Below are 12457 nucleotides of genomic sequence, written 5' to 3' on the forward strand. Positions count from 1 at the left end.
TTTATAACGACGTGTCAGCAGCGTCTCCCCAGGCCGAGGACAAGAGGCGTAAACAGTGAAACAGGAGAAACGCGCTGCTGCGTGACTTTAAAGACAGCTGTGCTCTCAGTCTGCAGTACGAGTTCTTAGTTACTCTCTGACGGGCACCCGTGACGTCACCTTTCTCGCTGGTTCCGTGATCAGCTGATGTTCTGCAGGAGAACCTGCGCTCAGCTGTGCATGACGTCACGCTGCGGTTCCACCGTGGCACCAGCAGGTGGCGGCGCAGCTCTGACGGTTTTACACCCTCGCGAGAAGAAGAAACGGCTGGCTGTGCGCATGCGCCTCTTGGCAGCTTGCAGACCTTGCGGTACCGGTTCGGCTCGGCTCGCTGTGATCTGGATGATGAGGCTGCTCCTGCGGAGGCTCCGGCCGCTCAGCGGGACGCCGGGCTTCCTCTCCGCCGCCTCAGAGCGCTCCTTCAGCGGCTCTCCGCCGCCGCTGCCCGCCGCCCGGGTCCGGAGCGCCTTCGTGGAGTTTTTCCGGGACAAACACGGACACCTGCCGGTCCCGTCCTCCCCGGTCCGGCCCAGAGGAGACCCGAGCCTGCTGTTCGTCAACGCCGGCATGAACCAGGTCAGTACAGATTTCAAAATAAGAGCCTGTGAGAGGCTGACTGCGGATCGATTAGACTTTATTATGTTTCGTTTCATTGAATATTTTAGTCCAGATTAACAACAGTTGTCACACCTGTGCAGGTAAACACAGGTGGCGGGGGAGGAAGTGGGTCTGCGTGCTTCTGTGTGTATGACGTTTTAATGTGTGTGTGCACGTGAGAAGCACTTTTTTTAAAAACCTTGTGATTTAACCAATCAGAGGCTTCTCTCCATCCTTGTGTGGCGCACAGTTCAAGCCCATCTTCCTGGGCACAGCGGACCCTCGCAGCGACATGGCGTCGTACCGCCGCGTGGTCAACAGCCAGAAATGCGTCCGAGCCGGCGGCAAACACAACGACCTGGATGACGTGGGCCGGGACGGCTACCACCACACCTTCTTTGAGATGCTGGGAAACTGGTCGTTTGGAGACTATTTCAAGGTGGGTCCACTTCCTGTTTTCTTTAAGGTGGGAGTTTACTTCCTGTTTAAAAGAGGCTCACTCTGCTCTGTGTGCACTCAGGAGGAAGCGTGTCAGATGGCGTGGAGCCTCCTCACACAGCATTACGGGATACCTGCTGACAGGCTGTATGTCTCTTATTTTGGCGGTGATGCAGCAGCGGGGTTGCCAGCGGATGAGGATACACGGAACATCTGGCTGGAGATCGGGTAGGTGCACATCTGTCTGCAGCTGGGGCCGCGCTGCTACAGGTCAGCTGACCCTTGCTGTCCCTTCAGGGTCCCCGCCCACCGTCTGCTGCCGTTCGGACTCAAGGACAACTTTTGGGAGATGGGGGACACGGGGCCCTGTGGTCCCTGCACCGAGATCCACTATGACCACGTCGGTGGGCGAGAGGCGGCGGCGCTCGTCAACGCCGACAGCCCAGAGGTGGTGGAGATCTGGAACCTGGTCTTCATGCAGTACAACAGGTACATGACTCACCTGCACCTTTAATCTGCCTGAGACCACTTTTGTCCACATGAGACTACCTTAGTCATGAGATAGGTTCAAAGTTTAAAAAGGGAACAAATTGATATTGCGTTTCTACAAGAAACGCAATATCAAACAAAATTAGAGAAACAAGTATCAACAATGCTATCTGAGTTGGGGCTTATAGATATATGGAGATATTTACACAAAAAAGAACGCAAATTTACATTTTATTCAGCGAGACGTGATATGTACTCTAGGATTAATTATTTTTTTACTTTTAGTAAAGATCTCCACAGAGTGAAGGATTGTGTAATAGGACAGAGATTTATCTGATCATTCGGGATTAACTATGAGGATTGGGTTTAAAGCTAGCCCCAGATATATGGCGTTATTTTTGTGCCACTATTCTGAGCGCACGTAAAAAAAATTGCAGGCGCAAGTGTTGTATTTTGAGGAGAAATTTATTTTGAGCGAAGAAAAGCTGAATCTGAGTGAACAAAATTCATTGCTGCGTGCAGAAAATGTATTTCAGTGTTTGCTATTATCCACACACACACACACACACACACACACACAACAGCAGCCCCTCTCGCTCAGTTTTTGCATTTGCGCTCGCAACATTTCTGCCGTGCGCGCTCAACTCTTTCTCTACACCGTTATATTTGTGCCACAAAACCAGCCAATCACAGACTTGGATGCAAAAAAATCTGATTGGCTGTTTTGGTCTCCAATCAGCTCGAAATGACGAAATGCAATATCCCAGAATGCATTTCGTCCAAAACTCAAACGAGGCAGTGGCGGAGGAACACAGAGGGGCGGAGTTTGAAATATTACTTTGTCTGGGTCACAAAATAAACTTTGAAGATATTTTCATGTGAGAATGTTTCTGTGTAAACTTCTAATATCTGCTCGATTCATCAAGACATCACATATTTGCACAAGTGCTCTAACGTTTTCAGAGATGCCTGTTACCCACCAGCTGACCGGGTCACTCGGGTTAAACATAATTACTTTATGTAGTATGTAGTAGTTACTTTACTCCATGCGTAGTTACTTTACTCCATGCGTAGTTACTTTACTCCATGCGTGGTTACTTTGGTCCATGCGTAGTTACTTTACTCCATGCGTAGTTACTTTGGTCCATGCGTAGTTACTTTACTCCATGCGTAGTTACTTTGGTCCATGCGTAGTTACTTTGGTCCATGCGTGGTTACTTTGGTCCATGCGTAGTTACTTTGGTCCATGCGTGGTTACTTTGGTCCATGCGTAGTTACTTTACTCCATGTGTAGTTACTTTGGTCCATGCGTGGTTACTTTGGTCCATGCGTAGTTACTTTACTCCATGCGTAGTTACTTTACTCCATGCGTAGTTACTTTACTCCATGCGTGGTTACTTTGGTCCATGCGTAGTTACTTTACTCCATGCGTAGTTACTTTGGTCCATGCGTAGTTACTTTACTCCATGCGTAGTTACTTTGGTCCATGCGTAGTTACTTTGGTCCATGCGTGGTTACTTTGGTCCATGCGTAGTTACTTTGGTCCATGCGTGGTTACTTTGGTCCATGCGTAGTTACTTTACTCCATGCGTAGTTACTTTGGTCCATGCGTGGTTACTTTGGTCCATGCGTAGTTACTTTACTCCATGCGTAGTTACTTTGGTCCATGCGTAGTTACTTTGGTCCATGCGTGGTTACTTTGGTCCATGCGTAGTTACTTTACTCCATGCGTAGTTACTTTGGTCCATGCGTGGTTACTTTGGTCCATGCGTGGTTACTTTGGTCCATGCGTAGTTACTTTACTCCATGTGTAGTTACTTTGGTCCATGCGTGGTTACTTTGGTCCATGCGTGGTTACTTTGGTCCATGCGTGGTTACTTTGGTCCATGCGTGGTTACTTTGGTCCATGTGTAGTTACTTTGGTCCATGCGTAGTTACTTTGGTCCATGCGTGGTTACTTTGGTCCATGCGTGGTTACTTTGGTCCATGCGTGGTTACTTTGGTCCATGCGTAGTTACTTTGGTCCATGCGTGGTTACTTTGGTCCATGCGTAGTTACTTTGGTCCATGCGTAGTTACTTTGGTCCATGCGTAGTTACTTTGGTCCATGCGTGGTTACTTTGGTCCATGCGTGGTTACTTTGGTCCATGCGTAGTTACTTTGGTCCATGCGTGGTTACTTTGGTCCATGCGTGGTTACTTTGGTCCATGTGTAGTTACTTTGGTCCATGCGTAGTTACTTTACTCCATGCTTAGAGCACTTCCTTTGTCTTGAATCGTGGTCCCATCCCGTCTCAGGGAGGTGGACCACAGTCTGCGGCTGCTGCCCCAGCTCAGCGTGGATACTGGGATGGGTCTGGAGAGACTGGTGGGCGTCCTGCAGGGCAAAACCTCCAACTATGACACGGATCTGTTCACACCGCTGCTGCACGCCATCCACCAGGTATGCCAGCACACACACGAGCACACACAGGTTACAATGCGTCCTGCACAGGTTGTCATGGTGACACGTGCGCCATGTCCTCAGAGGTCGGGGGTGGAGCCGTATCGGGGCAGGATGGGGGCAGTGGATGTTGGTCAGGTGGATCTGGCCTACAGAGTCGTAGCTGACCACGTCCGGACATTATCGGTGTGCATCGCTGACGGCGTTTACCCTGGCATGTCAGGAGCCGAGTGAGTTACCTGCCAATCAGCTGTCGGCGTGACGCCAGAGGCAGGCATCTTATGTTTACCTGTGTGTGGGTGTCAGGTTGGTGCTGAGGAGGATTTTACGGCGGGCGGTTCGGTTCTGTGTCGAGGTCCTTCGTGCTCCCCAGGGAACGCTCGCCAGCCTAGTTCCCACCGTCGCTGACCTGCTGGTAAAACGCCATCCCATAATGCCTCTGAACTGACATTATTTTGCATTTTACAGTAAGTTGAAGGCTGTTTTATTGATTACCTGGTTTCTGTTGCCAGGGTAACGTTTATCCAGAGCTGCACCAGGAGACAGACCGGGTGAGTTTGTATTATGACCTCTGACCTCATCGCTCCTGACTTTCAGAGTCAGATCATGAAAGTTGGGTCACGTGATATAGCAGGAAATTGTCATCATGGTGTTTGTCTTCCAGATTGTGGACATCATCAACGAGAACGAGGCTCACTTCCTGTCGTCTCTGCAGCAGGGCAGCAGGCTGATCGAGCGCACGCTTAGCAGGAAGGACTACAAACATGGAGTCTTCCCCGGTCAGTCCAGACTCTGACCACGTGAACACACCTGAGTTAATCAGGATGTTAATGAAGCCTTTAATTAACAGTCTGAGGCTGACGATGGCCTGAGCCGAGCCCACCTGTTGGCCTCAGGTGTTCATACCTGGCTCATTATTTGCTTTCTTCCGGCAGCCTCGGTGGCTTGGTCTCTCCACCGGGACCTGGGCTTCCCTCTGGACCTGGTGGACCTGATCCTGGAGGAGAGGGGGGTCCGTGTAGACCGCCAGGAGCTGGACCGCCTGAGTGCCGAGAACCAGAAGGTGGGGCTCAATTCACTGGTCTTAATCTGCAAACAGTGAGGGCTTTTACTGTGAAGGACAGAGAAGGCTGCTTTTATTCTGAAAAGACAAAGGTTTTCATTGCCTGCTGGAATGAGATCCACACACCTGTCTGTGTGTCTCAGGTGGCTTTAGAGCTGCAGGCAGGTGACCGTGCCCAGGTGACGCTGGACGTCCTCAGTCTGACGGAGCTGCAGCGTCTTGGCGTTCCTCACACCGACGACAGTCTCAAATATGACTACCGCCTGGCCGAGGGTCGATACGGTATGTTCCACCTGCACAGGTAACACACCTGAGCCTCGGCGGTCAGCTAATGATGTCCACATCCTTCCTCCCAGTGTTCCCACCGTGCCGTGCGACAGTTCTCGCACTCTACGACGGGCAGGCTTTGGTGCCGGAGGTCTCCGAGGGTCAGCGCTGCAGCGTCATACTGGACCGTACCTGCTTCCACGCCGAGCAGGGGGGCCAGTCACATGACCAGGGCTACTTTACCCTGGACGAGCCGCAGGTCAGCAGGCCCCTCCCCCAGTGCATCGTGAGAAACATGTTTGTGTCCCTATGACTCCACCTCTTTCCTGTCTCTCAGGATGTGCTCTTTCCTGTGGAGGCGGTGGTCCGGGCGGGGGGCTACGTGGTCCATCGGGTCACCGCGGCCGACAACCTGAAGACCGGCGACAAGCTCCAGCTGCACCTGGATCAGGTAAACAGCTGGTTCAGTTGAGATGTAAAGGGAGTGTTAATTCGGTCTGAAGGTGAAACAACAATCCACAGTCTGATATCAGTGACATCACTGCGGCGACGCGTGGTGCCGCAGTGATGTGACTGTATTATTGGGTCGACTTCCTGTTTCCTGTTGGGGTTCCAGGTGCACAGGCTGTCCTGCATGGTTAAGCACACGGCCACGCACATCCTGAACTTCGCCCTGAGGAAGGTTCTGGGCGCTTCGGTGCAGCAGCGAGGCTCGCACGTGTCGGCCGATCGCCTTCGCTTCGATTTCAGCGTAAAGGTCAGGCCGCCATCCGTGAGCCCGACAATGGCGGCGTGGTGCAGGCCGCGCAGGTTCTGATGCGTCTGTGTGTTGTCCTCAGGGCTCTCTGAGCGTGTCACAGCTGCAGCAAGTGGAAAGGTGCGTTAATGACATCATCTCAGCCAATCAGATCGTTCACAGTCAGGAGCTTCCCCTCCAGAGAGCTCGCGGCATCAGCGGCCTGAGGACGGTGGACGAGGTGAGCTCAGACTTCGCATTTTGGGTCACCTCCTGTCTCACTTCCTGTCTCACCTGCGGTCTCACCTGTTTCTGCAGGTGTATCCTGATCCTGTTCGGGTCGTGTCAGTGGAGATGCCGGTCACCGAGCTGCTGGACAAACGGTCAGACAGACAAACGTCTGTGGAGCTCTGCTGTGGAACGTGAGTCTGTGCTCACCTGGACACAGACACACACACAGACACACACACAGACACACACAGACACACACACAGACACACACACAGACACACACAGACACACACACAGACACACACACACGTCCCTCGGGTTAAAACGAGGTGAACATGCTTTAACCCTTTAAAGCCGGTCAGAGCAGCACGCTCTGTTTTGCGTAACTATTTTTAAATCCCGGTAGCTCTGCAACCACGTGAGCTAGCACAATAATTTTTTTTGCATATGAAACCGGAGGAGTTGTACTTACATCTTATGCCATCAGCTTGTCCTCGGTCACAGTTTCCTTCCACATATAGTTTTGCAAAAACTGCATAAAAAGCACTTGCAGCAACAAAAACATAATATTCCAGAAACATGCTTTGCTGATCCGATCAGCTGTTTGTAACACTTCCTACTCCATCAGCGCGAACTATCGCATGTCCGCCATGACCTGCCCGAAACCGGAAGTGACGTCATTTTCGCGGAAATGTAGTTTTTTACCATCAGGGCCTCATGAGCCTATACTGGTGTTTTTAAAAGTTATCTTTGACTTTATGACTTTCTGTGTGGTTTCTGGGATGCTTAGGACTCATATTGCACTGCTGGAAATAGTTTATTTTGATGCATATGCTGCTTTTTTGCAAATTTGCATTATAATATTTATTTTTGTTTTTCCTGCAGTGTATAAAAATTGGTGTATTTCAAAAATAAAACTATGAAGACACTCAAAATAAATTTCCTGTGGTGGGAAACTAGTTTGTGCAACTTTTTTGTATTTACAGTTTTGAGGGATAAGCCTCTTAAATTTCTCTAACTAGAAATATATGTTAAAAAAGCAAAAACGATTTTTAATTTTTTTGTAGTTTATTTCACTTTTTTGCAATTTATGTAATTACTATGCACTTAATGCATACATATTATTAAAATTTAGGCTGTAATGGTTGTATTGATGTATAGCAACTTGAAATGCTCCCAAAAATGGCTCCACAGCATGTAAACATATAATATAAGCTCTGGTGGACTTGGTTCTATGGCAGGTCTTAAAGGGTTAAATAAGAAACCAGGGGATGACGTCACAGCAGCCCTTCCATCGTTTATTTACAGTTATATCACAGCTGCCATTAGTCAGAACAATCAGATGTCATGTGACCTGTCATTGTTTGAGAGGTTACGTTTAACTAGCAGGTGTAAACGTGTCACCTGGTGCTCTGCCGGCCGTCTCTGTGTTCAGTCACCTGCTGCAGACCGGCGCCATCGAGGACCTGGTGATCGTCTCTGAGAGGCAGCTGGTGAAAGGAATCAGTCGCATCGTTGCCGTGACGGGACAGGACGCGGCACGGGTCAGTGAAGTCATGACATAATGATTAGGTGGAATAAAATGAGGCTCTTTTAACTCTCTGTGCTCTCAGGCTCGGGAGGCGGGGCACGTTTTATCTCAGGACGTCGACTCGCTGTCAGCCAGACTTGGACGCTCCGCCCCCTCCTGCCTGGACTCTGCCCAGTGCTTTTCCAAGGAGGTGGGCGTCCTCTCAGATGTAAGTATGATGAGTTTGTGTATGAGGCTGTGGACTGACCCAGGAACAGCGCGCGTCCCAGCGTCCCGTGTGAGCCTGTGTGCACTTTGACCCTGTGCTGTGTCTCCCAGGCTGTGGATAACACCCCCATCCCGCAGTGGCAGCGCAGAGAGCTGCAGAGTCGACTCCGCGCTCTGCAGAGGACGAGCAACACCGCAGTCAGGAAACTGGAGACCAGAGAGGTGAGCACGCCCTGAGACGCACGCAGGGCTCATCAATCAGAGCTGATTACACCCCCACCCATTGGTGCTCTGCTGATGATGTCATAAAACCCAGGCACTTTACGTGTGATCCACCTGACTGTGTGATGGGGGACAGTTTTGACACTCTTTCCCATCATGCTTTTCTCAGGCGGCAGTGCAAGCTCAGGCCCTGCAGGAGAAACACGGAAGGGCGGAGCTGCTGGTGGACTTGGTGGAGACCAACTCTCTGTCAGTACGTAGCGTCAGACAATAACACAGACAGAAAAACCCAACAATTATGTGACCCCCTATGACCAAGAACTTTGGCGACAGTGGGAAGGAAAAACTCCCTTTTAACAGGAAGAAACCTCCGGCAGAATCAGGCTCAGGGAGGGGCGGGGCCATCCTGAGCCTGGTTCTGTCGGCTCACTGAGGTTCTGCTCTGATGTGGTTCTAATGTTTCAGGTTCTGATGAAGACGGTGAACCAGCTGAGCTCCACTGCTCCTCTCAGTCATGTGATGCTGCTCGCTCACCAGAGGCATTCTGGCAAGGTTTTGTGTGCCTGTCAGGTTCCCAAGGTAACTACCATTAAGCAGACAGGCTCCGCCCACTGTGATGTTTGTCTTAAATGTGAGGCTTAACAGGATGTGACATCAAAAACGCCGTTCTTATTTACAAACAAAGGTGTAAGTGAAACTGAGATCAAACTCAACTTTTCTGCTTCCAGACAGTTAAATGCTCAGTTACCGTGGTAACAGTAGCTTTCTATCACTAAAACACGGTGAACATTCTCAGAGCTGATTGGACAATGTCTGATCAGGAAAAGGAAGCGTCTAACTGACCGCCCCTTCCTCTGCAGGTCTCGCTGTCCCTCGTCGCTTCTGATTGGGCAGTGGCTGTGTGTTGCCACCTCAACGGGAGCGCCGGTGGCTCAGAGGTGGTTGCCAAGGGAACAGGAAACAGCAATGACATCACCGAGGCTCTGAGGTGGGCCAAGGAGTTCGCCTCCCAGAGAATGCAGTGATGATGTCATAAAGAGACCCTCTTCTCATTGGACGATAGGCTGAGGCGAACTTTCTGAACACATGAAGTTAGATTTCAAAGAGGACAGACAGCCATGCTCTCGTTATTCTCTTTATTGTGAAAGGTTACATCATGAAACACTCAGCTAATCACAGCACAGGGAGGATTAACCAATCAGAACCCAGCAGGTTCATCACCTGGCGTTTCGAGGACCTCAGAGCAGCGACACACTGAGCCGCTGCAAAGACACAAACACAGGTGTTAAATCATGTGACCAAACACACCTAAATCTTTTCAAAGGTGATCCCTCACCAAGTCTGGGCTTTCAAAATAAAAGCCTGCCAGGGGTGACAACTCAGCTTAAAACCAAACTTTGTTTTTCAGAATAAAGTTTCATTTCCTGAATAAAGCTACGACCCGTCCAACGCATAGACTGGTTATAAACGAGAAACCAGCAGCTTCACATTCACCTGAACTTCCTGTTGTGAACAGGAAGTAAACATGTAGACTTTCTAAATAAGAGTCTCAGCAGCTTTAAAGGTGTCCTGCAGAGATGCTGTTTCTTTGTTTTGGGTTTGAATATTAATAAAAACTTTGTTCACTGTTTTGTCATTTCATTACACTCAGAGCTCCGCCTCCTTACAGGTGAGGAACCCTTCAGGGGTCATGAAAAGGTCAACTCTTAATTGCTTAGAGTCACCAGTAGGAGGAGCCTGCTTCTGCGTCATCAGCGCTGAGTGAGGATCACTGTGTGGTTAATAATGAAGATGGTACCTCCACCAGGTTGAGCTCGATGGTTCCCGTCTTTCTCCAGAGCGCTGAAAGCGTCTGCAGAGAGGAAATGGACAGGATGAAGAGGAGGATGAAGATGGAAACATCTGTGACTCAGGGCTGCGACGACTCACCAAACATGGTCTCCAGACGCACCAAGCAGCCCACGAAGTTGTCAAAGTCGATGGTGAGATCGGGTTCGCTGTAGCGAGCCACCAGGACCTGATGGAGCGGATTGTTCAGGGAGAAACCTGCAGCACACAGAGGTCACACACGTGAGCACATACAGGTAAGCACTCAAGCAAGCAAACAGGCCTGATGAAGTTCACCTGCGTCTTCCACCGCCGACCTCATGTCCGTGGAGCTCATGGTCCCTGAATTGTCCACGTCCCTGCAATCAAACTCCGCCTCTTTTGTGGTTGGGCACAAAGCAGTTGTGTATCTTAGGGTAAAGGCAGCACAGCGGATGGAGGGTGAAGGAGCGCTAGGACCAAACTAATCGATGCTATCAATATCACAGCGGATCAATAAAGCTTCGAGCAGCTGCCACAAACATTCTTTTACTTGTTTAGCTCGAGTCAAACGGGCCGCGAAGCGCTACAGGCTAATTACCCCACCGAGCGCCGCTCTTAAAGCACTTTATAAACGAGGACTGAAGGAGAGCCTGAGTCACCAGACCAACAAGCTCCAACACCAGCTGTTCCTCACCAGGCCAGCTGTGCCATCAGCTGTGCGATCAGCTGCACAAAGACTGTGGAACAAAGAGGGCTGCTCCAGCGAGCGCTCACGCCACCTTCCAGAGATCTGACAGTGACGCGCTCTGGTTTCACCTGGGATTTTAATGCGGTTGCCAGGCAACATGATCATATACAGTCCTGAACAGATTTAAAGCGCCTGTCAAAAACAAGTCAACAAACGAAGAATATTTTTTTACAGTGTGGGCGTCTCTGCGCCGTCACTAATTAATAAATCACAACGTCAAACCACCAAAATTTGCTTCTGTTCAGGAATGAACGAACTAATAATTTATCTTAACAACACTAATAATAATAAAACATATTATTATTATCATCCCACTGGGTTTGAATCTAGGACTCTCCACCATTTGACCCTAGAACTGAAGAAGCTTCTCTGCTGAAAGGTGAAACGTCTTGAAGCAACTTAAACTCCAGACGCTTTTCTTTCCAAGCTCCTTACACTACGATGACCTGGATGACTGAGAACCTTCACAGACAATAATATGCTTTATTATTTTTTAAGTAAAAAAGTACATTTGAGTCCATGGTAACAGCAGTAATTATCTATTTTAGTTAAAAACTTAATTTAGATTATAGTGTTTGTGCACACTGGTGCATTAACTATTGATACTGGTAATTTGGGGCAGCTGTGGCAAAAACCCATCACTAGGTGGTGCTCTGATGCATTATTTAAGCTCTGCATGAGATAATGTTAAACTTTTGTGGCTACAAATGAGACGTTATCGCCATGAAAGAGTGCCAGCCTGCTGCTAGGTGTCATAACACCTGATTAGTGAGAATGTGTGTCAGGTTTGGTGAGCGCGCAGAGGAACCGGTATACTAATCGTTCTACCACCCTGGCCTTCATCACGCTCTCCCGGCCTGTACTCACCAGGTAGTTCTCGATCTTGGTCCACAGCACCTTAAACTCGACCAGCCCCAGCATCCCAGTGCCATCTTTCTATATATATATATATATATATATATATATATATATATATATATATATATATATATATATATATATACATACACACATATATATATATATATATATATATATATATATATATATATATATATATATATATATATATATATATATATATATATATATATATGTCTCACTCCTGCAGCGACCTGCCAGCAGGGGGCAGCAGACACTCAGCCTCCGCCTGAGCAGGGAGGGGCCGACTCACGGACACCTGCTCAGGTGACTCATTCTGTCAAAACAGCTTTGAGAGCAGCTCATGCTCTGTTCGTGTTCTGCTCACAGCCACACAGACATGTCGCGGAGCACACGTGACGCCCACAGGGCGTGGTTAACGGGTTATTCTGGTTCCTTGTATCAGCAGGTGTGCCGTCTAAAGCAGCTGATCTGAGAGCAGAGCACACCTGACGAGGCCTGAAATCACTCAGTCATCGCTCCACGCTCCGGTCCACTCCACCTGACCCCAGGGGTTGCTGATCCGGATCAGCTTCACCATGTGCCCCTGGTACTCCACCTGCACCAGTCACACACAGTTTATATGACTGCAGCTTACGAGCTAAGCTAAGCTAGCGAAACAGTACAGACACAGTGAGTGAATACTTTGGCTGTAAGTTAGGTAGTGAGTACACAGACTGTGCTTCGGATGAAGCAGGTGAAGATTGGACTATGAAAA

General features: G+C 49.2%; 2 protein-coding genes across 2 annotated transcripts; one reads left to right on the top strand and one right to left on the bottom strand.

Moving 5' to 3' along the window:
- The first annotated feature begins 12 nt into the window (after positions 1–12).
- aars2 (alanyl-tRNA synthetase 2, mitochondrial (putative)) lies at positions 13–9889 on the top strand. The gene is made up of 22 exons (XM_085161805.1): positions 13–615; positions 887–1075; positions 1157–1302; positions 1372–1563; positions 3860–4004; positions 4089–4234; positions 4311–4419; positions 4517–4555; positions 4669–4783; positions 4940–5067; positions 5211–5349; positions 5424–5593; positions 5672–5785; positions 5951–6091; positions 6174–6311; positions 6389–6492; positions 7737–7845; positions 7915–8040; positions 8151–8261; positions 8431–8514; positions 8727–8840; positions 9122–9889. The coding sequence occupies exons 1-22, from the start codon at positions 187–189 to the stop codon at positions 9284–9286; spliced, it is 3153 nt and encodes a 1050-aa protein (XP_085017931.1). The 5' UTR covers positions 13–186; the 3' UTR covers positions 9287–9889.
- Positions 9372–10959, bottom strand: LOC146516016 (calpain-1 catalytic subunit-like). The gene is made up of 3 exons (XM_085161817.1): positions 10386–10959; positions 10191–10307; positions 9372–10113 (listed from the first exon to the last, which is right to left on the bottom strand). The coding sequence occupies exons 1-3, from the start codon at positions 10423–10425 to the stop codon at positions 10013–10015; spliced, it is 258 nt and encodes an 85-aa protein (XP_085017943.1). The 5' UTR covers positions 10426–10959; the 3' UTR covers positions 9372–10012.
- Positions 10960–12457: the final 1498 nt, after the last annotated feature.

This window comes from Neolamprologus multifasciatus, chromosome 6 (genome assembly GCF_963576455.1).
Source record: "Neolamprologus multifasciatus chromosome 6, fNeoMul1.2, whole genome shotgun sequence".
NCBI lineage: Eukaryota > Metazoa > Chordata > Actinopteri > Cichliformes > Cichlidae > Neolamprologus > Neolamprologus multifasciatus.